General features: G+C 37.4%; 1 protein-coding gene across 4 annotated transcripts in view; it reads right to left on the bottom strand.

The window, feature by feature from the left end:
• UIMC1 (ubiquitin interaction motif containing 1) overlaps positions 1 to 27315 on the bottom strand; it is a 112866-nt gene that overhangs the window by 48269 nt on the left and 37282 nt on the right. For all 4 annotated transcript variants that reach the window (XM_025866983.2, XM_025866984.2, XM_025866985.2 and 1 more), the window contains exons 4-6: positions 5016 to 5140; positions 4184 to 4289; positions 3137 to 3873 (exon numbers count right to left, since the gene is read on the bottom strand). In XM_025866983.2, coding sequence (XP_025722768.1) covers positions 3137 to 3873; positions 4184 to 4289; positions 5016 to 5140 — 968 coding nt within the window. The remainder of the gene's footprint in view (positions 1 to 3136; positions 3874 to 4183; positions 4290 to 5015; positions 5141 to 27315) is intronic.

Raw genomic sequence — 27315 nt, 5'->3', positions numbered from 1 at the left:
AATTGGTATAGAAGATAAGATGAAGGAATATATATCACTGGATAACAGGATTGTGAATGCTTTCAACTTTATTCTTTAAACTTTTCAGCATTTTTCAACAGTTCTAACTGATTTCTAAAATTAATGTTAATGACAATGACGATACTGGATACTTACTAGGTTGTCTGCCTGGTCTCCTTTTACTGAGGCCAGTATGTCACCCCTCCCACTGTATTATAGCAGTGGACTCAGACATTTGTACAATTTGACACAGACCCCACTTTAGGCCACAGTCAACTGGGCTGGTGAAGGCTACTAACCCCAAAAGGGCCGTTAAGTCCTTTCCTAGAAATCTGAAATTGGTATTGAGAAAGAATAAATCTCCTTTAACCTGTAGTTAAGTTTGGGAGCTGTAAGATCAGTGTCTTCTACCTACCACTGTGAAAGGGAAGCAAATGAAGCCAATACACAGGGGAGAAAAATGAAGCAGATACAATATAGCAATGAGATGTAGAAAAATTACAGATGATATTCTAGACCTTGTACCTTGTCCAGGCTTGGTTACCATCCTGTTTTAGAATTTATGAGGCACCCTGTTTCCTTATGATAAAGTTCTCTTTTTAATTAAACTAGCTTGATTTGATGGGTTGTGGCCAAATAGTACCAATCAATAATACTATCTATAGTATTTGATGACCAGTTCAGGGAAGTTAGAGAACTTCAATTTTTATAGGGCCAGCCATTAGATTCTGAACACTTCCAGGCTATTCCAAAGGCACTGCTTTCAAACATCAGAACTTGATACAAGTCTATGGTCTACAACTCTGTTCCCTGGGATTTTCAAGCTAACAAACTGAATTATAATAAATCGGTCAACAAATACAATAAATAAATGTTCATTCTTTAGAGTTAATTTATTCTCTTAAGTGGAAGTATCCCTGAGTTGCAAAAAACTAACAAATAAAACATGTTATCATAAGCACAACCTAACTTTCCTTTGGAAAAAAGTCACTAGAAGAATTGTTAAGAAAAATGCTTTTTCTTCCCATATAGCAGTCTTTCCAGAATGTGGATGAATATGGCTGCTGAGGAAGAATGATTCCCATAGGTACCCTCAATGGATGGCCTTCTGATCCCTTAGAGAGAACTATCATTTATCGAGTGCCTATAATCTCCTAAGCATCACACTAGACATTTTACATAATTCACTTTAATCATTAAAACTACCGTAAGCCATGAATTGCTATTCCCACTTTACAGATGTAAAAACTGAGACTCAGAGAGGTTAAATGGCTTGCTCAAAGACATATACAAAAGTCAAAATTCAAACTCCAAACCTATGCTCCCTACACTATGCTGTGGCATTTCTCATAGCTACCATTTGTTGAACCCTTATCATAATAGAAAGAATAAAATAACAGCAAAACAAAACCAAAAGCTCAGCCCAAAAACAGAAATAGCAACAAAGAACAGTATAGTCATAAAACAGAATACTCTTTATAGTTTACACAGTTTGTAATTATATGATTTTGCTTTTATAATACCCAGAGAAAAAAACAGAACATAAGCTTTGATATAGTACAATCTAGATATGTCAGAAAAGGGGTGCCTGGGTGGCTCGGCTGGGCGACTGCCTTCAGCTCAGGTCACGATCCTGGAGTCCCAGGATCGAGTCCCACATCGGCCTCCATGCTTGGCGGGGAATCTGCTTCTCCCTCTGACCCCCCTCCTCTCTCTCTCTCAAATAAATAAATAAAATCTTAAAAAAAAAAAGATACATCAGAAAAAAACTGAAAAGACAACCTAAATGTTCCCAGACAGGGGACTGTTTTTTGGTAAATTACAGAAAACCATCACAAGCAAAATCAGAAATATACCATCATGTGGGGGAAAAAATACACTGGAAAACTATCTACTCTTTGTATCAAAAAGGACCACTTCCCCTAATATATAAAGGATACCTAGAAACCACTTAGAAAAAGATTGTTGAAAAAGAAAAATGCCCATAAGACCTAAACAGACAGAAAAGGAAATATAAATGGGTTTCAACTGCACACACAATAAGAGAGATGCAAATTAAGACTGTATTGAGAGAGTATTTTTCATTCCTCAGATTGGCAAAGATGAGAAAGTCCTGATGGTACTGATTTGGAATGGGTAGGGGGAAGCTGGTACTCATACAGTTATGAGTGTAAATTTATACAACCTCTATGGAAGGCAATTTGGCAACAGTAACAAAATTGTAAATGCATATATCCTTTGATCCACCAATTACATCTACAAGAAATTATGCAAATATCTCTCATGTGGATGAAACATCTTCATACAAGAGTAATCAGTACAGTAGTGCTTGTAATAGTAAAATATTAGAAACCACCGAAAAGTCCACCATTAGGGGTACTGGACAAAATAAACTCATTCATACACCATATATTACACATCCAAAAAAAGGAAGAAATTCTTTATGTATGTATGTTATGGAATGATCTCAAGTATTTCAATGAAAAAAAGCAAGGTACCGAATAATGTATAGATTATGCGATCATTTGTGTAAAAAAAGGTAAGGAAAAGAGTATGTATACACATTTGCTTGTACCACATAAAATATATCTTATAAGGATACACTAGAAACCAGTGATATAGGTTGACTTCAGGGAAGGGACTAGTTGGCTTGGGAGGGGATAGGAGACAGACTTTTCATTAACATCTTTCTGATTTATGGGGCACATGAATATTAGTACCTATTCAAAAACTTTTTAGAAATAATAAAAATTTTAAAACATAAAAAATAAATTATGATACATCCATGTGATAGAATAATGTTTTCAAGTATACTTAATAAACAGGAAAAGATCTAACATAAACTATTAAGTGGGAAAAAGAAACAGCTTATACAGAAGAGTCTTCGTTTCGTTGAAAAATTTAAAAGAAAAAATATTTTTAAATGCATAGAAATAATGATGATTGCCCTTGGTGCTGAGATTATGGGTAATTTTTTTCTTCTTTACACTCTTCTGTACTTTCCTAATTTTCCATAGTGAGCACGTGTTACTTTAAAAATCAGAAAAAAAGACCACAAAAAAGAACAAATAGCTATAATAATCCTTGTTTAAACTGTGAATAAATCATCCTTAATCACAGCATCACTGACCCTTACCTGACCATGACTGGTTGTTGGTTCTTCCTCCAACAAAAGTTTCTCTTTCAAGCTTTTAATTGGGCTTTCTTGGAAATCCTTGGTTTTTGAGTGCCAGACAGATGCCCTAGATTCCTGCCTCTCCTCTTTGTCTTCATCTCCCATATCTTCTGAGATGCCTTCATTTTTTTCACTAGCCTGATCTCCTTGGCCACATTCATTCTGGATCAGAGAAGGAGGTCTAGGTAACACTGGTTCCCCAAAACCTTTTTTTTTAAAGAGCTGCCTCTGAGCCATTTTTAGGCTCTTTTGATAAACCTCCAACTGGCAGAGAATGACCTTGGTATATTGGTTAGGATCTACTCCAGCAGGGCAGAATGGAATACCCCAGAAGTAGTGCACAGTGCCCCCAACATCCTGGAGACCTGTGGCATCTGCTGGGGTAGGCAGAGAGTGCCTAGATGTGTCCCCCCTACCCTGGGCAGCTTTGTGAAAAACACAACCCCTCCCAGTACTTTCCTGTGGCTTCCCACACTGTGTGTGCTCAGCCAAGTGGCCAGTACATCTGTCAAAACATTTAACGTTCTCATTCTCAAACACTGGCTGGCTTGACTGATCCCAGCTTCCTGAGCTGCCAAAGACCGGCTCCTCTTCAGTGTTTTCAGTGTGGTCCCAAGGCTCCTCTCTTTCCTCAGCCTCGTTTCCCTGACTGACATGTGAGCCTTTAAACAGTGATGGAGGTACCAGCTGCCATATGCCTGTAGGTATTTGAGAAAAAGTAGGGCTAAGGACAAACTGTTCTTTATTAAGAGGGCTTGGTAAGTTATCACTTACCAAGAATTACATAATGTGGGTAAAAGGCTCTTCTTTGTGTTTAACCAAATGTTGACTTTTCCTTGGAGATAAAAATATGCTGGATATTAGTGAGATCTCAACTATTTTTCGGATTTAACCTCTTTAATACCACCAAAGGGATTTGGGGCATTTCTGTATATCTACTCTCAGCATGAGATCCCTGTGATATAGTTATACTTGATGAGTGGAAGGAGTCAGAACAGGGAGACATGCCTTCTGTGGTCCCAGAGTCTGTGGTTTTCTCTTGGTGGGACTGTGAAGATGGTCCAGTGGCCAGAGGTCGAGATCTGGTAGCAGAAGCATCAGAAGGCCGGCAACTCTGAAACAAGTGATCCCACACCAGACCAGGTTTATTATTAAAACAGCTATACATGAAGGGTCACAGGAAGGACAAAACAGGGAGGCCACTGTCCCCTAAGAGATTCTTTCCAAAACGTAGATGCTCAAATCAAATAACTTCCACAATGTGTACCAAATGCCTACTATGTGCAAAATGCTATAGTAGATCACTATACTAAGACCTTTTCTAATATAGAGACATGAATGACATAAAGGATGACTCAGGACCTGACACTGGCAAATATCCTTCACTTTTAAAATAATTTCAACAAAACATATTCATATTACAATTTAAATTATTTGAAAAATGTTTAACTGCTCATTCTTTTTTCCATAACCCACCTCTAGTTTCTCATTGCCTTTGTTCTCCCCCAAAACAGGGGAGGTAAGTGCCTTATCTTGCTCCCTTTTGGTTTTTTTGGGACTTGGTAACTCTTTTCAGAAGCTGCCAACTACTTAGCTCTCTTAAACCATGTATTGAAAATCTATGGGGTGGAAGAAAACTCTTTCATATAAAATTAACACTTCAAATTGCGTTCAACAATTCGACAAGCACTTTAAAAATTATTATGGGAAATATTTGTTAGTTTAAAACCCTATGAACTACTACAGCTAGTTCTTAATGCAACTGTAACACTGCAGAAGCAATAAAAATATATATCATGCTAATCAATCCTCACAAACTTTTTCAACATAGCATATTTACATTCAGGCTTTCTGCAATGGCTTTCCTCAAGAGCTCCTCTTCTTCCTCCTCCTGGCTGTTCATCTCCCTAGCTTCCTGCTCACTCATTTTGAGAGCCAGAGCAAACTGCTCCTCTTCTGTCATTTCTGTAAGAGGATAAGAAAAAGAGAGGAGAGGAACACCACAAATATTGAATAAGCATGGAAGCAAGAAACAGAAATTTTTAAACCTTTCAAATGAAAACACTACAGACCATTTAGTACAATTTTATAATCTTATAAATGAGGAAAGACCCAAAGGTAAGGTGTTGGCCAAGATAAGTAACAGTTGTTTCAATAAGTATCCTGAGTTAGCTAGACTGTAAACTCCCATAAAGGCAGAGTTTTTGCCTATTTTGTTCACTGTTATCATCTCCTATGTATAAAAGAGTGTCTGGCACCTGATACTCAATAAATACTTGATAAATGAATAAAGAGAGGAATTGGCTCCCATTCCAGGGCTTTTTGCTACATATCACATTGCTTTGTGCTCAACACTTAACCAGAAGAATTTTATTCTTCAGAATCCTCTGATTCACCCAGCAGAAAAGAACATCCCTAATGACGAGAATGTAATCTTCAAACACTATTTCCCATTAAAGACAACTGGGGTACCTTGGAGAAAGGTACCATGGCTGATATAAAAGTACAGTGGCTGATTCCAAGTCTGGAGCATGAAATGTAGAAGATGAGCTAGAATATCTGTTGTGAGCAAAGTATCCATCAGACACTACTAGGGCTATATCAAAAGAACCTAGTAGCCAACTTTAAAAGGTTCTCACTGGCCAAAAATGGAACAACTGGAGTATCAGTAAGAAAATGACTGCACTGATGGGGCCCCTGGGTGGCTCAGTCGTTAAGCATCTGCCTTCAGCTCAGGTCACAATCCCAGGGTCCTGGGATGGAGCCCCACGTTGGGCTCCCTGCTCCGTGAGAAGCCTGCTTTCCCACTCCCCCGGCTTGTGTTCTCTCTCTCGCTGTGTCTCTCTGTCAAATAAATAAAATCTTAAAAAAAAAAAAATGACTGCAATGAATTAAGACATCAAATATGTTTAAATTTATGAGTTCATAAGGACACTTTAAAAAAAAAGAAAAATAGAACTGGGGTGCCTGGCTGGCTCAGTCAATGGAGCATGTGACTCTTGATCTTGGGTCAGTGGGCCTGAGTTCAAGCCCCATACTTTGTGTAGAGATTACTTAAAAATAAAATCTTCAAAAAAAAAAAAAAAAACACACAACTAACTGGTCACTGCTGAAGAATGTTAGTGTATCAACTATTTTGTTTTTTGTTTTTTTCAAGTGTTTTTCTTAAATTTAAATTTCAGGTAGTTAACAGTGCAATATTAGTTTCTGGAGTAGAATTCAGCAATTCATCACTTACATATAACACTCACTGCTCATCATAACAAGTGCCCTCCTTAATAACCATCACCCATCTAGCCCATCCCCTACCCACTTCCCTCCATCAACCCTCAGTTTGTTCTCAATCGTTAAGAGTCTCTTATGGCTTGTCGCCCTCTCTCTGTCTCTTCCCCCTTCCCATATGTTCATGTTTTCTTTTTTTTTTTAATGTTTTATTTATTTATTCATGAGAGTCAGAGAGAGAGAGAGAGAGAGAGAGAGAGAGGCAGAGGCAGAGGGAGAAGCACGCTCCCCGCCCAGCAGAGAGCCCAATGCGGGACTCAATCCCAGAACCCCGGGATCACGACCCGAGCCAAAGGCAGATGCCCAGCCATCTGAGCCACCCAGGCGCCCCTTCTTAAATTCCACATATGAGTGAGATCATATGGTATTTGGTGGATCAACTGGTAAATAAAAAAGAGTCAAGCTTGTGTCCTACTCTTCCAATACAAGCTACATTACAGAATAACCAAATAGATGAAGAGAAGTTTCTCTTTAAAGAATTATTCCATCTAATAAATGTAAAACAAATGACAATTAGAACATCACCATTTTGTATAATGCCTGTGGAGAGGATTCTGATACCTAACAAACTACATATGTGATCCAGCAATTCCAATTCTATCAATTCACTCTAGCGATATACTTCCAAAAACAAAAAGCAAATATGCACTACATTTTTCATTGCAGCCCTGTTTAAATATGCAAAACACTGGAATCTACTTAATGACTAACATAGGACACTGCTTGAATAAACTCTGATATGCATACATATAATTGTAAAAAAAGAATAAGGAAAATATCTATGGACCAGGAATAGAACAATTTCAGGGACATAATATTAATTAGAAAAAAGCATATACTATATATAATTAAAAGAGTTATATATAGTATGCTACTTTTTGTGTAATAAAGGAGAAGTAAGAAAATATATGATATACCTGTTTATGTTTGCAGAGCGACACAGGAAGTATAAATTAGAAACTAATCCAAGTGGTTACCTACAGGTGGTTGGGAACAAGGCAGAAGGGATAAGGGAGAGAGTGACACTTCTGTGACTATATCTTTTTATATCTCTTTGACTTATAAAGTTGAGTAAACATTAAACTTTTTTAAAGTAAAATAAAATCATAAGAATGAGGGATCCTTAAAACTGAATCCAAACATAAAAACTCACCCTACTGAATATGAAATGACCTTAATGAGAATGAAAACATATCAAGATTTGTGGGATGCACCTAACACAATATTTATAGAAACATGTATAGCTTTTCATGGTCATATTATTTTTTTAAAATTTGACAGAGGGCGCCTGGGTGGCTCAGTTGGTTACGCGACTGCCTTCGGCTCAGGTCATGATCCTCGAGTCCTGGGATCGAGTCCCACATCGGGCTCCCTGCTTAGCGGGGAGTCTGCTTCTCCCTCTGACCCTCACCCCTCTCATTCTCTCTCTCTGTCATTCTCTCTCTCTCAAAAATAAATAAAATTTAAAAAAAAATTTAAAATTTGACAGAGACGGAACACAAGCAGGGAGAGAAGGAGAAGTAGGCTCCCCACTGAAAGCCTGACGTGGGGCTTGATTCCAGGACCCTGCGACCATGACCTGTGCCAAAGGCAGACACTTAACAACTGAGCCACCCAGGCATCCCTCATTATCATATCAGAAAAGAAAAAAGTTTAGGGGCACCTGGGTGGCTCAGTCAGTTCAGCGGCTAACTTGATTTCAGCTCAGGTCATGATCTCGGGGCCTGGGATCAAGCCCCACATCGGGCTTGTGCTCAGCATGCAGTCTACTTGAGTTTCTCTCTCTCTTCCTCTGCCCCTCCCCCTGCTCTCTCTCTAAAATAAATAAATCTTTAAAAAAAGACAAGAAAAAAAGTTTAAAATCAATGATACAAGCTTCACACTTTAAGAAACTAGAAAATGAACAGTGAAATTAACCCAAAGTAAATAGAAATATAAAGAACAGAAATCAACAAAACAGAAGATGCCATACAAAAGAAAAAAAATTAAAGCAGCAAAAAATTGGTTCTATGAAAAAATCAAAATTTATAAAAATGTAACTAGATCAAGGAAAAAAGGAAGAGAAAACACAAATTAACAATATAATGAATAACACAAGAAATATATACTACAGATTCTACAATCATGAAAAGAAAACAAGGAATACTGTGGACAATTATATATCAACAAATCTGACAACTTGGATCATGCATTCTCAAAAGGGGTGACATCATCTCCAAATGGACAAAACTTGGTTCTTGGAGGTCAAAAATATCTTATTCTCTTATTTTTTTTAAAGATTTTATTTATTTATTTGAGAGAGAGAGAGAATGAGAGATAGAGGGCACGAGAGGGAAGAGGGTCAGAGGGAGAAGCAGACTCCCTGCTGAGCAGGGAGCCCGATGCGGGACTCGATCCCGGGACTCCAGGATCATGACCTGAGCCGAAGGCAGTCACTCAACCAACTGAGCCACCCAGGCGCCCTTATTTATAAAACACAGATCTACAAGGGCGCCTGGGTGGCTCAGCTGGTTTAGTGTCTGATTCTTGATTTTAACTCAGGTCTCAATCTCAGGGTCTTGAGTTCAAGCTCTGCACTGGGCTCCACAATGGGCATGGAACCTACTTTAAAAAAACAACAACAAAACAAAACACACACAGATATACAATCAGTACATAAATGGGATCTATAGCATTATCTGTGGTATTAAAATTTCATGGGGACAGATGGTTAGGAAAAAAAAAAGTATCTAAAAAGGATCCTTTGGGGAACAACAAAGAAAAGAGGACTGAAACACTGATTACGTTGAAACAAAACAAAGTTAATGAAACAACACAAATTATGAAAAATGACATAAGAAACAGAAAAACTGAATAGTCTTATATCTAGTAAAGAAATTAAATTTGTGATTTAAAAAACTTTTCCTTGGGGCACCTGGGTGGCTCAGTCGTTAAGCGTCTGCCTTCGGCTCAGGTCATGATCCCAGGGTCCAGGGATCGAGCCCCACATCGGGCTCCCTGCTCTGTGGGAAGCCTGCTTCTCCCTCTCCCACTCACCCTATTTGTGTTCCCTCTCTCGCTATCTCTCTCTGTCAAATAAATACATAAAATCTTAAAAAAAAAAAAAAAAAAACTTTTCCTTAAAGAAAATCCCAAAACTATCTGACATTCATCACTGGTGAATTCTATCAAAAAATTAAGAAAAAATTAATGCTGAACTAATTCAGAAAATAAGGCATCAATCTACCCAAACTGATTTATAGAATCAACACAGTCCCAATCAAAATCCCAACAAGCTTGTTTCATGGAACATAACAGAAAATTCAGAAATAGATCCACACATTGATTTTCAACAAGGACAGGATTTTCAACAAATAGTGTTACAACAACTGTACATCCATGAGAAAAATTATCCTCAACCCTTACCTCACACTATATATAAAAATTAACTCAAAATGGATTACACATCTAAATACAAAAGATAGGGGTGCCTGAGTGGCTCAGTCGTTAAGCATCTGCCTTCGGCTCAGGTCATGATCCCAGGGTCCTGGGATCGAGCCCTGCATCAGGCTCCCTGCTCCGCAGGAAGCCTGCTTCTCCCTCTCCCACTACCCCTGCTTGTGTTCCCTCTCTTGCTTGTCTCTCTCTCTCTGTCAAATAAATAAATAAATAAATCTTAAAGTAAATACATACATACATACAAAAGATAAAACTATAAAAATTCTAGGGCGCCTGGGTGGCTCAGTTGGTTAAGTGACTGCCTTCGGCTCAGGTCATGATCCTGGAGTCCCGGGATCGAGTCCCACATCGGGCTCCCTGCTCAGCAGGGAGTCTGCTTCTCCCTCTGACCCTCTGACCCTCTTCCCTCTCGTGCTCTCTATCTCTCATTCTCTCTCAAATAAATAAATAAAATCTTTAAAAAAAAACTATAAAAATTCTAGAACATAAGTGAAAATCTTTGTAATCTTGGGGTACTCAAAGATTTCTTAGACAAGACTCAAAAAGATAAAAGCGTAAAAGAAAAAAAAATGGACCTCATCAAAATTTAAATCTTAATAAAAAGCTAAGCCACAAAATGGGAGCACATATTCACAACATACATACATACATATATATATGTAATCTGAGAAAGGACTTATATCCAAAATAAAGAATTCCTACAATTTAATAAGAAAAGCAATCTAATTTTTAAAATAATGAGAAAGGGATCTAAACAGATACTTCACAAAAGAAAATACCAGAATGACAAATAAGCACATGAAAAGATTAGTCATCAGGAAAATGCAAATTAAAATGAGATAATAGGGGCACCTGGGTGGCTCAGTCAGTTAAGCATCTGACTTTGGCTGGGGTCATGATCTCGGGGGTCCTGGGATTTGAGACTGGTGATGGACTATGCGCTTAGTGGGGAGTCTGCTTCTCCCTCTCCCTCTGCCCCTCCCCCTGCTCATGTTCTCTCACTCTCTCTAATAAATAAAATTTTATTAAAAATTTGAGATGGTACTACATGCCACTAAAATAAAGTGAAAATAAGACTAACATTCCTATCAAAGTCATTAAATCATAAAAAAAATTGATTACATCTTAATGTTCAATTTAAGAGAACCAAGAACCATATAATGCAAAAGAGATAAATTTGAGTTCTTTGTAATACTCTGCTTTTCAAAACATCCTATTTCCCTAAAGGTTCTGGAGAGATGAAGCTTCGCTACATTAACTGATATATTCTTCAGATTCTGCCCTCTTGCTCCACCATGAGAACAAAAACTTTATATAGTAACAAGTGTACTTCTGTCTTCTAGTACACAGGGAGGAAGCTCCAGAAGCAGTCTTCCTGCGTTTAAATCTTGATTTTTGCTTCTTGTCTAGACTTCAGCAGGTTACTTACCCTGTATGCCTGGACACTGGTGCTGGTCTTTGATAATCTCCCTCTCCCTTTTTACTTTGCTTCTTTTAATCTAACTGTGGACATGCACGTAGAATAATTATACTCTTGACTTTAGGGATTCTCATGTAAATGCCATGATTCTGTAATACTTGTTTTAGGTCACACATATATAAACCTGAGGTAATAATATTTAAGGCTGTTATGAGGATTAATTTAATACATGTAAAAATGCTTAGATAGTGCTTGGCACATAACAAGTATCCAATACAGATCATACGCCTTTAAGGAAAATATGAGCAAGTGTCAACCTTAGCATCTCCAACTGAACTGACTTGCTCAGCTTATCAAATGATTCTGCTGAGCTAAACACACAGTGGTACACAATTTGTGTGAGGCTGATTATGCTGATTATAATTTATGATGATTAACGACTCCCAACATTCAGGGTAGCTTCCCACTGAGATGTGCAAACAGGCTGTTAACAAACCAGATCACAAAATTAGATAGTACCTATCAAGAGAACCTGTATAATTTTGGGGTATTTGAAATGGCTGAAAGGGAACATTTCATATATATTTTATATAACATAACATAAATATATAACATATTTTATATAACATTTTATGTAACAAAAAAACAAACAAGATAAATTATTTTCCCGCCCAAATCTTTTCCTAAGAACTTTCTTTTCCAAAACAGAGCTCTGCAACTGTGGTAAAGCTAATATACCTATAAATTAACAGTTATAATGTAAATCGTAAAACACGTTTGAAAGGCACCATCTCATAACCTTTATAGATGTGCATTCTCAAACAAAGTGATACCATTTTGGGGAACTGACCATAGGCAGTAACGGAAGAGAAGTGCTATACACAAAAAGATGTCCACTATACTATCATCTGTAAGAGCACGGACTTAAATGCCTTAAAAAAAGGCAATGGTTAAGTAAATTATAGCATGTTAACTCAAGAGACTGAGATGCTGTTATCAAAATGCTAATCACAAAGACATATAAAAATGATAAACTGTATAAAGGCCAAACGAAAATATAATGGGGGTGACACAACCAATTTCTGGTTCCACATGTAAGGAACTTGAAAGTTGCCATTCTGTCATAACAAGAAGTAAAAAGCTGAAAAGACTAAAAAATCAACAACTCTTCTTGAATTCATGAGAGGGGAGGGCACAGGGCAAACTACTGCCCCAAAACGAAAAGATCTGTTCAACAGGGGAATACAGGGAGTCAGGGTTTATCAGAGCAGAGATTCAATAGCGGAATCTGCCACAGAAACCAGTGCCAGGGTAGAAAAACATAAACTGTAACTGACATATTACTGGAGGCTCAGTGCATACAAGTCTGAGCGTTAAAAACTCCACAGGGGGCGCCTGGGTGGCTCAGTCATTAAGTGTCTGCCTTAGGCTCAGGTCATGATCCCAGGGTCCTGGGATCGGGCCCGCATCAGGCTCCCTGCTTCTCCCTCTCCCACTCCCCCTACTTGTGTTCCCTCTCTCGCTATGTCTCTGTCAGATGAATAAAATCTTTAAAAAAAAAAAAAACTATGCCAGAATTAAGCTCAGTGATCGACTGTCTCTATAGGGTGTGTGGTTTAATAAAAAATATATTTGTGCCCAGTTTCTGGCAGAAAAAAAAAAACACAGGAACTCAGTCATAGCAAACCCCCACACTTTTGTCGGGTTTTACCTCCCAAGAGTGCAACTAGGTTCTCACAATAAATATAGCAAAAATTTCCTCTTGAGCATCCCATAGAGGAGGGGAAAAGGAACTATTTTGAAATATGCCAGAGTACTCTGTTCTTTTTAAGAAAGTGTGTCCTAGGTCAAACTAGTTAATCAGAGCCTACACTGATGGGGTATTATCAGTGTCAAACTGACCTGCAAAAAAGGGAAATAGAAAATTCCAACCTTCTCTAGGCATCCGGTCCCACATAAAGGAAGAGGGGGTGAAAAAACTGAGAAACACATGTGAAGTTCACAGTCCAGAGGCACAACTGAAAGACTGACTCCTAACCATAAAACTGCAGAATACTTTCCCTACCCCCATACTTTAGCAACATACCACCAAAGACCCATTTATAATAGTTTCTTTCTACCTGGTACATCATGTCCAGTTATCAAGAAAAAATTACAAGGCAAACAAAAAGGCAAAAACACAGTTTGAGGAGACAGAGTAAGCATCAGAACCAGACATGGCAGAGATATTAGAATTATCAGACTAGAAACTTAAAACTATGATTAGGAGCACCTGGATCGCTCAGATGGTTAAGCATCCAACTCTTGATTTCAGCTCAAGTCCTGGTCTCAGCACTGTGAGATCAAGCCCTGCATCAAGTCTCTACACTGGGCTTGTTCTGCTTGGGATTCTCTCTCTCCCTTCCCCTCTGCCCCTCCTGCCCTCCCTCTAAAAAGAAAAAATTTTCTAAATAAATAAAACAACAATGATTAATATGCTAAGGGCTCTCATGGATAAAACAGAGAACATGCAAGGACAGATGGAGAATATAAATAAAGACATGGGAATCCTAAGAAAGAACCAAAAAGAAGTGCTAGAGATCAAAAACACTATAATAGAAAAGAAGAATGCCTTTAGTGGGCTTATTAGTAGACTAGACACAACTGAGTATATATGAAAGAAACCTCCAAAACTAAAAAGAGAACAAAGACTGAAAAGAATAAAACAGAATATCCAAGAACTGTGCGACAATTACAAAAAGAGTAACACATAATGGAATTACCATAAGGAAAAGAGAGAAAGAAAGGAGCAAAAGAAACATGTGAAACAGTAATGACTCAGAATTTCCCCAAATTAATGTCAGATACCAAAATATAGATCCAGGAAGCTCAAAACAAACAAACAAGCAAACAAAACAAAAAACAAACAAAAAAAACCCACCCTACACTTAGACATAACATTTTCAAACTACAAAAAATCTAAGATAAAGAAAAAATCCTAAAAGAAGCCACAGGAAAAAAAAACACCTACCTACACAGAAATAAAGATAAGAATTAGGGGAGGAAGGTGAGGGGGATGGTATAACTGGGTGCTGGACATTAAGGAGGGCACATGATGTAATGAGCACTGGGTGTTATATAAGACTGATGAATCACTGACCTCTACCTCTGAAACCAGTAATACATTATATGTTAATTAACTGAATTTAAATTTTAAAAAATTAATTTAAAAATATAAAATTTTTAAAAAAGATAAGAATTACATCTGACTTCTCAGAAGCCATGCAAGCAAAAAGAGAGTGCAGTGAAATGTTTAGTGTTGAAAGAAAAAAAACCCATCAATACAGAATTCCAATACCCTGTGAATTATTCTTCAAATGCAAAGGAGAAATAAAGACTTACTCAAACAAAAACTGAGGGCATTTGTTGCCAGTAGACCTCCCTTGTAAGATGTGCTGAAAGAAGTTCCTTAGACACAGGCCAAAAACTCAGATATACATAAACAAAGAGTATCAAAGAAGGAATAAATGAAGGTAAAATAAAAACTTACTTTTCTTATTCTTAATATAACAGAAAAGTTTGTACAAAAAGCTAATACTAATAAAGTATTTGATTGTATATTCTTATGTATCTTATTTTTATATATGTGTCTGTACTTGTGAAATAAAATAACAATATAAGGAATGAGAGGAATTAGCATTATTTTGTTATTATGAAGCACACATAAAACTTATGAACCATTATAGTGTTATTTGAAAATGGACTTGGATTAGTTGTAAATGTGTATTGCAAACTCTAGGGCAACCACTAAAAATTGTAAAGAAAAATTCTACCTGAAATATTTAAAAAAGAGAGAAAGTAGAATCATGTAAGATGTTCAATTAAAACCACAAAATGCAGAAAAAGAGAAGACAAAAATGGGAATGAAGAAGAGGGGCGAAAACAGAAAACAGTGACAAGGTAGATGTTAATCCAACTATATTAATAATCACCTTGAATGCCAATGGACTAAATGCACAAATTAAAAAGAGAATCTCAGAGTGGATCAAAAAACAACACCGGGGCACCTGCGTCGCTCAGTCATTAAGCGTCTGCCTTTGGCTCAGGTCATGATCCCAGGGTCCTGGGATAGAGTCCCACATCGGGCTCCCTGCTCAACAGGAAGCCTGCTTCTGTCTCTCCCACTTTCCCTGCTTGTGTTCCCTCTCTTGCTGTCTCTCTGTCAAATAAATAAATAAAATCTTAAAAAAAAAAAAAAAAGCCAGAAGCTCCACTGACTGAGCCAGCCAGGTGCCCCAGAAACCCACTTTAAATATAAAGACAACTACAGGGGCGCCTGGGTGGCCCAGTCAGTTAAGCACCTGCCTTCAGCTCAGGTCATGATCTCAGGGTCCTGGGATCGAGCCCGTATCGGGCTCCCCACTCAGTGGGGAGAGTCTGCTCCTCTGGCTCCCTCTGCTCTTCCCTCATGCCCCGCTCATGCTCGCTCACACTCTCTCTCAAATAAATAAATAAATAAAAAGACAACTATAGATTTAAAGTAAATAGGTGGTATAGCATAGGGAATATAATCAATAATATTATAATAATGCTGTATAGTAACAGATGGTGACCGCACTTACTGTGCTAAGCACAATGTAAAGAATTGTTGAATCAAAAAAAAAATTGTTGAGGGGCGCCTGGGTGGCTCAGTCAGTTAAGCGACTGCCTTCAGCTCAGGTCATGATCCCAGGGTCCTGGAATCAAGCCCCACATCCCCGCTGCTCAGCTGAGAGCCTGCTTCTCCCTGGGACTCCCACTCCCCCTGCTTGTGTTCCTGCTCTCTCTCTCTCTGTCAAATAAATAAATAAAAATCTTAAAAAAAAAAATTTGTTGAATCAATATGTTGTACACCTAAGACTAACAGAACATTGTATGTTAATTATATTTCAATAAACAAACAACAAAATGAAGGATAAAAATCGTATCTCAAAAGATGCAGAAAAAGCACTTGACAAAACTCAGCATCTGTTCATGATAAAAACTCACAACAAAGTGGGTTTAAAGGGAAAATACCTCAACATAATAAAGACCATGGGGCACCTAGGTGGCTCAGTCAGTTAAGCATCCAACTCTTGACTTCAGCTCAGGTCCTGATCTCGGGGGGCCTGGCATCCAGCCCCACATCAGGCTCTGCACTCAGCAGGGACTCTGAGATTCTCTCCCTCTCCTGCCCCTCTCCCCACTTGCACTCTCTCTCTAAAATAAATCCCCTTAAAAAATCATAATAGGGGCGCCTGGGTGGCTCAGTTGGTTAAGCGACTGCCTTCGGCTCAGGTCATGATCCCGGAGTCCTGGGATCGAGTCCCGCATCGGGCTCCCGGCTCAGTGGGGAGCCTGCTTCTCCCTCTGACCCTCTCCCCTCTCATGCTGTTTCTCTCTCTCCCTCTCTCTCAAATAAATAAATAAATCTTTAAAAAAAAAAAAATCATAATAAAGACCACAAATGAAAAAAAAGTAAGTGGACAAATATACCACGATAACACTAATCAAAAGAAATTAGGAGAGGGGCGCCTGGGTGGCTCAGTCAGTTAAGCACCCAACCCTTGATTTCAGCTCAGGTCATCATCTCAGGGTTATGAGATGGAGCCCCAAGTTGGGCTCCATGCTCAGCAGGGAGTCTGCTTGAGATTCTCTCTCCCTCTCCATCTGCTCCTTCTGCACTCATATGCACTCATGAGCGGGCATATGTTTCTCTCTCTTAGATAAAAACAAATATTCAAAAGAAAAATAGAAAGGAGTAATTTCATACAGAGCAGACTTCAGAGTAAGGAAAGTTATTAGGTATAAAGAAGGGCATTACATAACGATAAAGAGGTCAATTCTCCAAGAAGATATAGCAATCCTTAATATGTAAATGCCTAACAACAGTGTCATTATGTGAGGCAAAAACTGATAGAACTGCAAGGAGAAATACATGAATTCACTATCATATTTAAAAACTTTGGGGCACCCGGGTGGCTCAGTCGTTGGGCGGCTGCCTTCGGCTCAGGTCATGATCTCGGGGTCCTGGGATCGAGCCCCGCATAATGCTCCCTGCTCAGTGGGGAAGCCTGCTTCTCCCTCTCCCACTCCCCCTGCTTGTGTTCCTTCTCTCGCTGTGTCTATTTCTGTCAAATAAATAAAATCTTAAAAAAAAAAAAAAGGGGGGGGGCCCCTGTGTGTCAGAAAGGGATAGGCCCGGCTGCAAGACAGGCAGTAAGGTATAACTGAACTTAACACCATCAATCAAATGGATGTAATTGATATCTTTGGTTACTCCAACCAATAACAAGCTCACATAAAACATTCACCAGGATAAAAAAAAAAAAAAACATTCACCAGGATAGGTGGCCACATTCTGGGCCATAAAACACACCTTAACAAATTTAAATAAAAATCAATCAATGTCTGCTCTCAGACCACAATGAAAGTAAACTAGAAATCAATAACAAAAAGATAAAACTAGAAAACCCAAAAGCTCATGGAGATTAAACAACACAGTTGTAATAACACATGGGTCAAAGAAATCGCAAGAGAAAAAATAAAAACACAACTTATCAAAATTTGTGGGATACAGCAAAAGCAGTGCTGAGAGGGAAATTTTTAGCACTGAATGCACATTATTAGGTAGAAGACAGACCTAAAATCAATCATCTACATTTCCACCTTAGGGAACTAGAAAAAAATTATATCCAAGTAAGTAGAAAAAGAGAAATAACAATTACAACAGACATCAATGAAATGAAAACAAGAAATCAACAGACAAGGGGTGCCTGGGTGGCTCAGTTGGTTAAGTGGCTCCCTTTGGCTCAGGTTATGATCTCAAGGTCCTGGGACTGAGCCCCACGTTGGGTTCCCTGCTCAGCAGGGAGTCTGCTTCTCCCTCTCCCTCTACCCCCCTCCTCCAGCTCATTCTCTCTCTCTCTCTCTCTTAAAAAAAAAAAAAAAGAAAAAAATCAACAGACAAGATGAAACAAACCAATAGCTGGTTCTTTGGAAAGATTAATAAAATTGATAAGCTTCTAGCCAGGCTAAGAGAGAGGACACAAATTACTAATATTGAAAATCAAAGGGGACATCACCATACATCTTGTGGACATTTTAAAAAACAGGTAAGGAATACTACAAACTACAAACAACTCTATACTCACAAATCTGATAACCTAGATGAAATGGACCAATTCCTTGAAAGACAAAATCTGCCCAAACTGACGTTAAGAACAGACAATCTGAATAGCTTTATATCTATTTAAAAAAAATAGAACCCATAATTAATAACCTTCCAAAAATAGAAAGCATCAGGCCCATATGGGTTCACTGGTGAATTCTACTTAACATTTAAGTAAGAAATAATACAAATTCTCTATAATCTGTTTCAGAGGATAGAAACAGAGGCCATACTTCCTAACTCAATCTATAAGACCATCATTAACCCTAACACCAAAGTTAGACTAAATTATTACAAGGAAACTACAGACCAATATCTCTCAGGAGCACAGATGTAAAAATTCTTTTTTTAAAAAAAAAAGATTTTACTTATTTACTTGTCAGAGACAGAGAGAGCATAAGCAGGGGAAACGGCAGGCAGAAGGAGAAGCAGGCTCCCTGATGAACAAGGAGCCCAATGTTGGACTCGATCCCAGGATCCTGGGGTCATGACCTGAGCTGAAGGCAGACACTTAACCGACTAAGCCACCCAGGCGTCCCAGATACAAAAATTCTTAACAAAATGTTAGTAAAGCAAATCCAACGATGCATAAAAAGAATTATATACCATGACCAAGTTGGATTTATCCCAGATAGGCATTGCTGGTTTAACATTCAAAAGTGAATGTTATCCAACATATCAGCAGGGTAAAAAAGAAAAATCACATGATCATAGCAATAGGTGCAGAAAAAGCAGTGGGCAAAATCAAACACCATTCATGATAAAAACTCTCAATAAACTAGGAATAGAGGGAAACTTCCTCAACCTGATAAAAAAAAAAAATCTACAAAAAACAACTAAAATTAGGCTTAATGGTAAGAACTCAAAGCTCTTCCACTAAGAACAAGAAAAAGGCAAGGATGTCAACTCTCACCATTCCTTATCAACATCATAATGGACATACCAACTAATGCAATAACAAGAAAAGGAAACATACAGATGGGAAAAAATAAAACTGTCTTTGTTCACAGATAACATGATCATCTATGTAGAATATCCAAAAGAACTGATAAAAAAAACTCCTGGAACTAATAAGGAATTATAGAAAGGTTACAGGATACAAGGTTAATATACCAAAGTTAATCACATTCCCATATACCAGCAATGAACAAATGTAATTTGAAATTTACAACAAAATACCATTTACATGATCATCCCTAAAATGAAATACTTATAACTTAGGTATACATCTAACAAAATAATGTATAAGATCTGTATGAGGAAAACTACAAGTCTCTGATGAATAAAATGAAAGAAGAAATAAATGAAGACATGGTCCACATTCATGGACAGAAAAACTCAACACTGTCAGGATGTCAGTTCTTCCCAACTTCATCTGCAGATTCAGTGTAATCACAATCAAAATCCCAGCAAGTTATATTGCAGATATCAACAAACTCATTCTAAAATTTATATGAAGAAGGTAAAAGATGCAGAATAGCCAACATAACATTTAAAGAGAATAAAGTTGGAGGACTGATGCCACCCAACTTCAAAACTTACTATATAAAAGCTACAGTAATCAAAAACAATGTGGTATTAGCAAAAACCCAAAGAGACCAATGAAACAGAATAGAGACTGGAGAAACAGACCCATACAGTCACCTGATCTTTGACAAAGGAACAAAGACAATATAATGAAGCAAACAGAGTATTTTCAGCAAATGTTGCTGGAAAAACTGTATATCCATATCCAAAAAAATGAATCTAGACAATGACCTAACACATTCCCCAAATTAACTCAAAATGGATCATAGACCAAAATATTAAACACAAATCTATAAAACTCCTAGAAGATAACATAAGAGAAAATCTAGATGAACTTCAGTATGGCAATGACTTTTCAGATACAACACCAAAGGCATAATCCATGGAAGAAGTAATTGATAAACTAGACTTCATTAAAATTAAAAATTCTGGCTCTGCAAAAGACAGTACCAGGAGAATTAGAAGACAAGCCACAGACTGGGAGAAAGTATCTGCAAAAGATACACCTGATAGGGGCAATTGGGTGGCTCAGTCGTTAAGTGTCTGCCTTCGACTCAGGTCATAATCCCAGGGTCCTGGGATAGGGCCCCAGATGGGGCTCCCTGCTCAGGAGGAAGCCTGCTTCTCCCACTCCCACTCCCCCTGCTTGTGTTCCTTTTCTCGCTTTGTCTCTCTCTGTCAAATAAATAAATAAAATCTTAAAAAAAAAAAGATACACCTGATAAAGGAATGCTATCCAAAATATACAAAAAACTCTTAAAACGCAACAATAAGAAACAAACCAAACAAAAACTGAGCCAAAGACCTTACCAGATACTTCACTGAAAAGATATACAGATAGCAAATAAGCGTATGAAAAGATATTCCACATGATATGTTATCAGGGAAATGCAACTTAAAACAACAATGAGATATTAACTATACACCTATTAGAATAACCAAATACTGGAACACTGAAAACACCAAATGCTGGTGAGGATATGGAGCAATAGGAACTCTCATTCATTGCTAATGGGAATGCAAAATGACACAGACACTTTGGAAGACAGTTTGGCGATTTCTTACAAAACTAAACATACTCTTATCATACAATTCAGCAATCATGCTCTTTGGTTATTTACCTAAGAGATGCACACAAATGCACACAGATGTTCACAGAAGCTTTATTCTTAATTGCTAAAACTTGGAAGCAATCAAAATGGCCTTCAGTAGGTGAGTGAATAAACAATGTTATTCAGACAATGAAATATTATTCACTGGTAAAAAGAAATTATCTACCAAAACATGAAAAGACCCAGAAGAACCTTAAACACATATTATTAACTGAAAGAATCCAACGTGAAAAGGCTTCATACTGTAGGATTCCAATTTATATGACATTCTGGAAAAGGTAACACTATGGAGATAGTAAAAAGACCAGTGGTTATAAGAGATTAGCAGGGGGTGGGATGAATAGGGAGGGCACAAAGGATTTTTAGGACAGTGAAAATGTATGATACCATAGATGGATTCACGTCATTATATATTTGTCAAAAGCTACAGAATGGATAACACCACAAGTGAACCCCAATGTAAACTATGGACTTAGGGTGACTATAACATGTCAATCCATGTTCATCAATTGTAACAAATGTTCCACTCTGATAGAGGCAGCTATACATGTATGAAGGGAGTAAATGGAAAATCACTGTATCTTCCCCTCAATTTTGCTGTGAACCTAAAACTAAAAAAAAAGTCTTAATAAAACAAAATTGAGAATTTTCAAAAGTTAATAAAAGACTACAAATCACAGATCCAAAAAGGTTATTAAAATATATATATTCCATTCTCCCCACCCAAAAATAATTCACACCTAAACATCATATCAAAACTGGTAATTAAAAAATACAATATATTGAAGGCAGTCACCAATAAAGACAAGTTATGTACAAAAGAATAAAGGTAAGATTTCTCATCATCTTCTCATCAAAAACTCTGCAGCCATAAGACAATGGAGTTAACAGCCTGAAAATGCTGAAAGAAAAAAATCATCAAACCAGAATTCTATAAACAAGGGAAATATTTTTTCAAAAATGAAGGTGATTCAATATATCACTTTCAGTAACAGGGAGAACTAGGCAGAACATCAACAAGGAAATAGACAACTTAAACAATATAACCTAACTAGATCAAACACATATATAACACTCCAATCAACTAGGCCAAACAGATTATCTACAGAACACTCCCCTTGTTGGGAAAATACACATTTTCTTCAAGTGTATATGAAATATTCTTCAGGACAGATATGATAGCAATAAAACAAGCCTCAATAAACAAAAAAGGATTAAAAACATACAAAATATGTTTTCCAACCATAACGAGTGAAATTAGTAATAACAGAAGAAATATAGAGAACTGACAAATACGTGGAATTAAACAAAACACCCTAAATTAACCAACGGTCAAAGAAGAAATCAAAAGGGAAAGTAGAAAATACTTTGGGGCGCCTGGCTGGCTCAGTCAGTAGAGTATGCAACTCTTGATCTCAGAGTTGTGGATTTGAGCCCTACATTGGGTACAGAAGTCACTCAAAAATAAAATCAAAAAAAAAAAAAAAAAGGAAAGAGGAAAGAGGAAACAACAGATGCTGGTAAGGATGCAGAGAAAGGGGAACTCTCTTTCACTGTTAGTGGGAATGCAAACTGGTGCAGCCACTTTGGAAAACAGTATGGAGGTTCCTCAAAAAGTTAAAAATAGAACTATCCTACAACCCAACAACTGCACTACTAGAGGATACTAGTAGGATAGAAGGATAGAAACAGTGATTCGAAAGGGCACATGCATCCCAATGTTTATAGTAGCAATGTCCACAATAACCAGAACATGGAAAGAGCCCAGATGTCCATCAACTGATGAATGGATAAAGAAGATGTAATGTATATATATACAATGGAATATTACAACAGCCAACAACAAAATGAAATCTTGCCATTTGCAACGACGTGGATGGAACTGGAGGGTATTATACTAAGCAAAATAAGTCAATCAAAGAAAGACAAATACCATATGATTTCACTCACATGTGGAATTTAAGAAACAAAACAGATGAACACAGGGGAAGGGAAGGGAAAATAAAATAAGATGGAAACAGAGAGGGAGGAATACCACAGAGACTCTTAACTATAGGAAGCAAACTGAGGCTTGCTGGAGGGGAGGTGGGGGATGGGGTAATTAGGTGATGGGCATTAAGGAGGGCACTTGATGTAATGAGCACTGGGTGTTATATACAACTGATAAATCACTAAATTCTACCTCTGAAATTAATAATACAGTATATGTTAACTAAATTGAATTTGAATTTTAAAAAAAGAAAGAAAAAAGAAATAGTTTGAGATGAATGAAAATAAAATATGTCTTCAAAACTTACAGGATGCAGCTAAAGCAGTACTTAAAAGGAAATTTACAGCTGTCTAATGCCTATATTAAAAAAGAGAGATCTTGGGCGCCTGGGTGGCTCAGCTGGTTAAGCGACTGCCTTCGGCTCAGGCCATGATCCTGGAGTCCCGGGATCAAGTCCCACATCGGGCTCCCTGCTCAGTGGGGAGTCTGCTTCTCCCTCTGACGCTCTTCCCTCTCGTGCTCTCTATCTCTCATTCTCTCTCTCTCTCAAATAAAATCTTTAAAAAAATAAAAGAGAGAGAGATCTTGGGGCACCTGGGTGGCTCAGATGGTTGGGCGTCTGCCTTCAGCTCAGGTCATGATACCAGGGTCCTGGGATCGAGCCTCACATCGGGCTCCCTGCTCAATGCAGAGCCTGCTTCTCCCTCTCCCTCTTCCATTCCCTCCACTTGTGCTCTCTGGCTCTGTCTACCTCTCTGTCAAATAAATAAATAAATAAATAAATCTTGAAAGAAAAAAGAGAGAGCAAGAGATCTTGGGGCACCTGGGTGGCTCAGTTGGTTAAGCATCTGCCTTCGGCTCAGGTCATGATCCCAGTGTCCTAGAATAGGAGTCCTACATCAGGCTCTCTGCTCAATGGACAGCCTGCTTCTCCCTCTGCCTGCCACTTCCCCTGCTTGTGCTCTCTCTCATTCTGTGACAAATAAATCTTTAAAAAAAAAAGAGAGATTTTGAATCAATAACCTTAACTTCCATCTTAAGACACATGAAAAAAAGAGCAAACTAAACCTAAAGGAAGCAGAAGGAAGGAAGGAATGAGTAACAGAGAAGAAATCAATAGAAAATAGAAAAACAGGAAAATTGATAAAAAGAAAAATTAGGTTTTTAAAAACAACAAAATTGACAAACTATGAGTTAGACTGAGCAGGGGGGAGAAAAAAAAAGAAGACTCAAACAACTAAAAGTAGGAATGGCAGTGGAGACATAACTCACAATCTTACAAAAATAAAAAGGACTATAATGGAATACTATCAAGAACTATATGCCACTTGATTCGTTAACTTAGATGAAACACACAAATTCCTAAAATGACACAAACTACCAAAACTGACTCAAGAAGAAACAGAAACCTGAATAAAACTACAACAGATAAGAGACTGAACCAGTAATCAAAACCTAGCCACAAAGAAAGGCCCAGGCCCAGAAGGCTTCACTGGTGAATTCTGTCAAACAGTTAAAGAAAAATACCAACTCTTCCAAAAATTAAAGGAGGGAGCAATATGCAACTCATTCCCTGAGGCCAATTTTAGCCTAACACACCAAATCCAGACAAAGACATGACCAGAAAACTACAGACCAGTATCTCTTATGTAGATGCAAAAATCCTCAACATAATACCAGCAAAACAAATCTAGCAACATACAAAAAGTATTCTACACTATGACAAAGTAGAATTTATCCCAGGAATGCAAGGTTAGTTTAACATAAGAAAAGCAATTAACATACCAAATCAACAAAGTAAAACACAAAACCCAAATGATTATTCCAATAGACACAGAAAAAACATATTACAAAATTCAATACCCCTTTCATGATAAAAACATTTTTAAATGGCTAAAATAGTATGTCTTATGTGAGTTTTATAATTAAAATTATTTTAATGGCAAAGGATATGAATAAACTTTTCCCCAAAGAAAATACACAAATGGCCAATAAGCACACAAAAAGATGATCAGCACCATTAGTCATTAGAGAAATGTAGATCAAAACCACAATCAGGTATCATTTCATACACAGTGGAATGCCTATAATTAAAAAAAAAAAAAAGGAAAATTAAGTATTGGCAAGGATGTGAAGGAATTGGAACCCTCACACAATGGTGGTGGAAATGTAAAACAGGTAGTCACTTTAGAAAACAGTCTGGAAGTTTCTCAAATAATTAAATACTGAGTTGCCATATGGCCCAGGAATTCCACTCCTAGGCATATACCCAAGAGAAATGAAAACATATGTCCACACAAAAACTTGTACATAAATGTTCACAGCAACTTCAGTCGTAATAGCCAGAGTAGAAACAATTTAAATGTCCATCAAATGATAAATGAATAAACAAAATGTGGCACAGAATATAATGGAATATTACTTAACGATAAAGGAATGAAGTACTCATGATGCCAAAACATGGAATGTGAAAACATTAAACTAAGTGAAAGAAGCCAGTCACAAAAGATACATGTTGTATGATTTCATTTACATGGAATGTCCAGAATAGGCAAATCTACGGAGACAGAAAGTAAATTAGTAGTTGCTGAGGGCTGAGTGGGATGAAGGCTTTGGGTGACTGGTAAGTATATGGGGTTTCTTTTGAGGGTGATGAAAATGTTCTAGAATTAGACTGTGGCAATAGCTGCACAACACTTAATATACTAAAAACCACTGTATACTTTAAATAATGAAAGTATTGTATGATGAATGAATTTTATGGTACATGAGTTATATCTCAATAAAGTAGTTCCATAAAAATGAGAGAAATAAAGATTTTCTCAAAAACAGAGAATTGGCAACTGATCTACATTACAAAAGTGATAAAGGAAGCTTTCCAAGAGAAACTGGGATCTACACAAAGAAATAAACAGCCCTTGAGATGGTAAAAATAAAGTATGGAATTCTTTATTTTTTATTTCCATTGCTCTAAAAGATAATTAACTATCTAAAGCAAAATAGCATCAATGTATTGTATACTATAACAAGGGCAAAACTAAAATGTATGGCAAAAATAACAAAGTAGGGTAGACAAAAATTGGGAGCATACCATTACACAGCCCATACTACACATGAAACAATATAACATTATTTGAAGGTGACTGTGATTAAATAAATGTGTGTACTAAAGACTAGGACAACCACTAAATATGTTTTAAAAGAGATATAAATAATAGAAATAAAATGGAATCAAAATAGTCAACAAATACAAAAAAAAAGGACAGAAAAAAAAGACAAAGAACAGTTGGAACAAACGAACAGCTTTCAAATGGTGTATTTTAATTCAGTAACATCAATAGTTACATTAAATGTAATTGTAAAAGACAAAAGACAAAAGTTGTCAGAATACATGAAAAAGATAAAAAGAATTGTCAGACCAAATAAAAAAGCATAACACAACTAAATAAAAAAGTAAAACCCATGGGGCACCTAGGTGGCTCAGTCCTTGGGAGTCTGCCTTCAATTCAGGTCATGATCCCAGGGTGCTGGGATCGAGCCCCACATCGGGCTCCCTGATCAGCGGAGAACCCTGCTTCTCCCTCTCCCACTCCCCCGCTTGTGTTCCCTCTCTAGCTGTGTCTCTCTGTCAAATAAGTAAATAAAATCTTTTAAAACATAAAAATAATAAAACCCAATTTGATTGTAAAGACTCAGAATAACCAACTATCAATAGTCCACCAATGACGACATAAACTTAACTATCAATTGATAAAGATTATTGCATCTCAAAAAATACTATTATCAACAATTTTCAATACTGAAAGTAACTTGAGCACATTTGACAGATCCAACCTAGTGACAGCGACCTCTAGACATAATGCAATGATCTCACAACAAAGAACTGTTTTGATTAATTTTACAAAGCTAAGAATTCTACCTTAAATCACTGAAATTCAAATTAACTGTGAAATAAAGCCTTACTTATCTCCAATCAACTTTTGTAATAATTTCAACTAGTTATCATATTTTTTGAAAAGTTCACTGAAATACTTGAACACTTCACTTCACATTAAAATGCCAAAAATAGGGGCGCCTGGGTGGCTCAGTTGGTTAAGCGACTGCCTTCGGCTCAGGTCATGATCCTGGAGTCCCAGGATCGAGTCCCACATCGGGCTCCCTGCTCAGCAGGGAGTCTGCTTCTCCCTCTGACCCTCTTCCCTC

Source organism: Callorhinus ursinus, unplaced genomic scaffold, assembly GCF_003265705.2.
Source record: "Callorhinus ursinus isolate GAN/ISIS: 27379988/994484 unplaced genomic scaffold, GSC_fseal_2.0 scaffold3, whole genome shotgun sequence".
NCBI lineage: Eukaryota > Metazoa > Chordata > Mammalia > Carnivora > Otariidae > Callorhinus > Callorhinus ursinus.
This window is presented reverse-complemented; position numbering and strand designations above follow the sequence as displayed.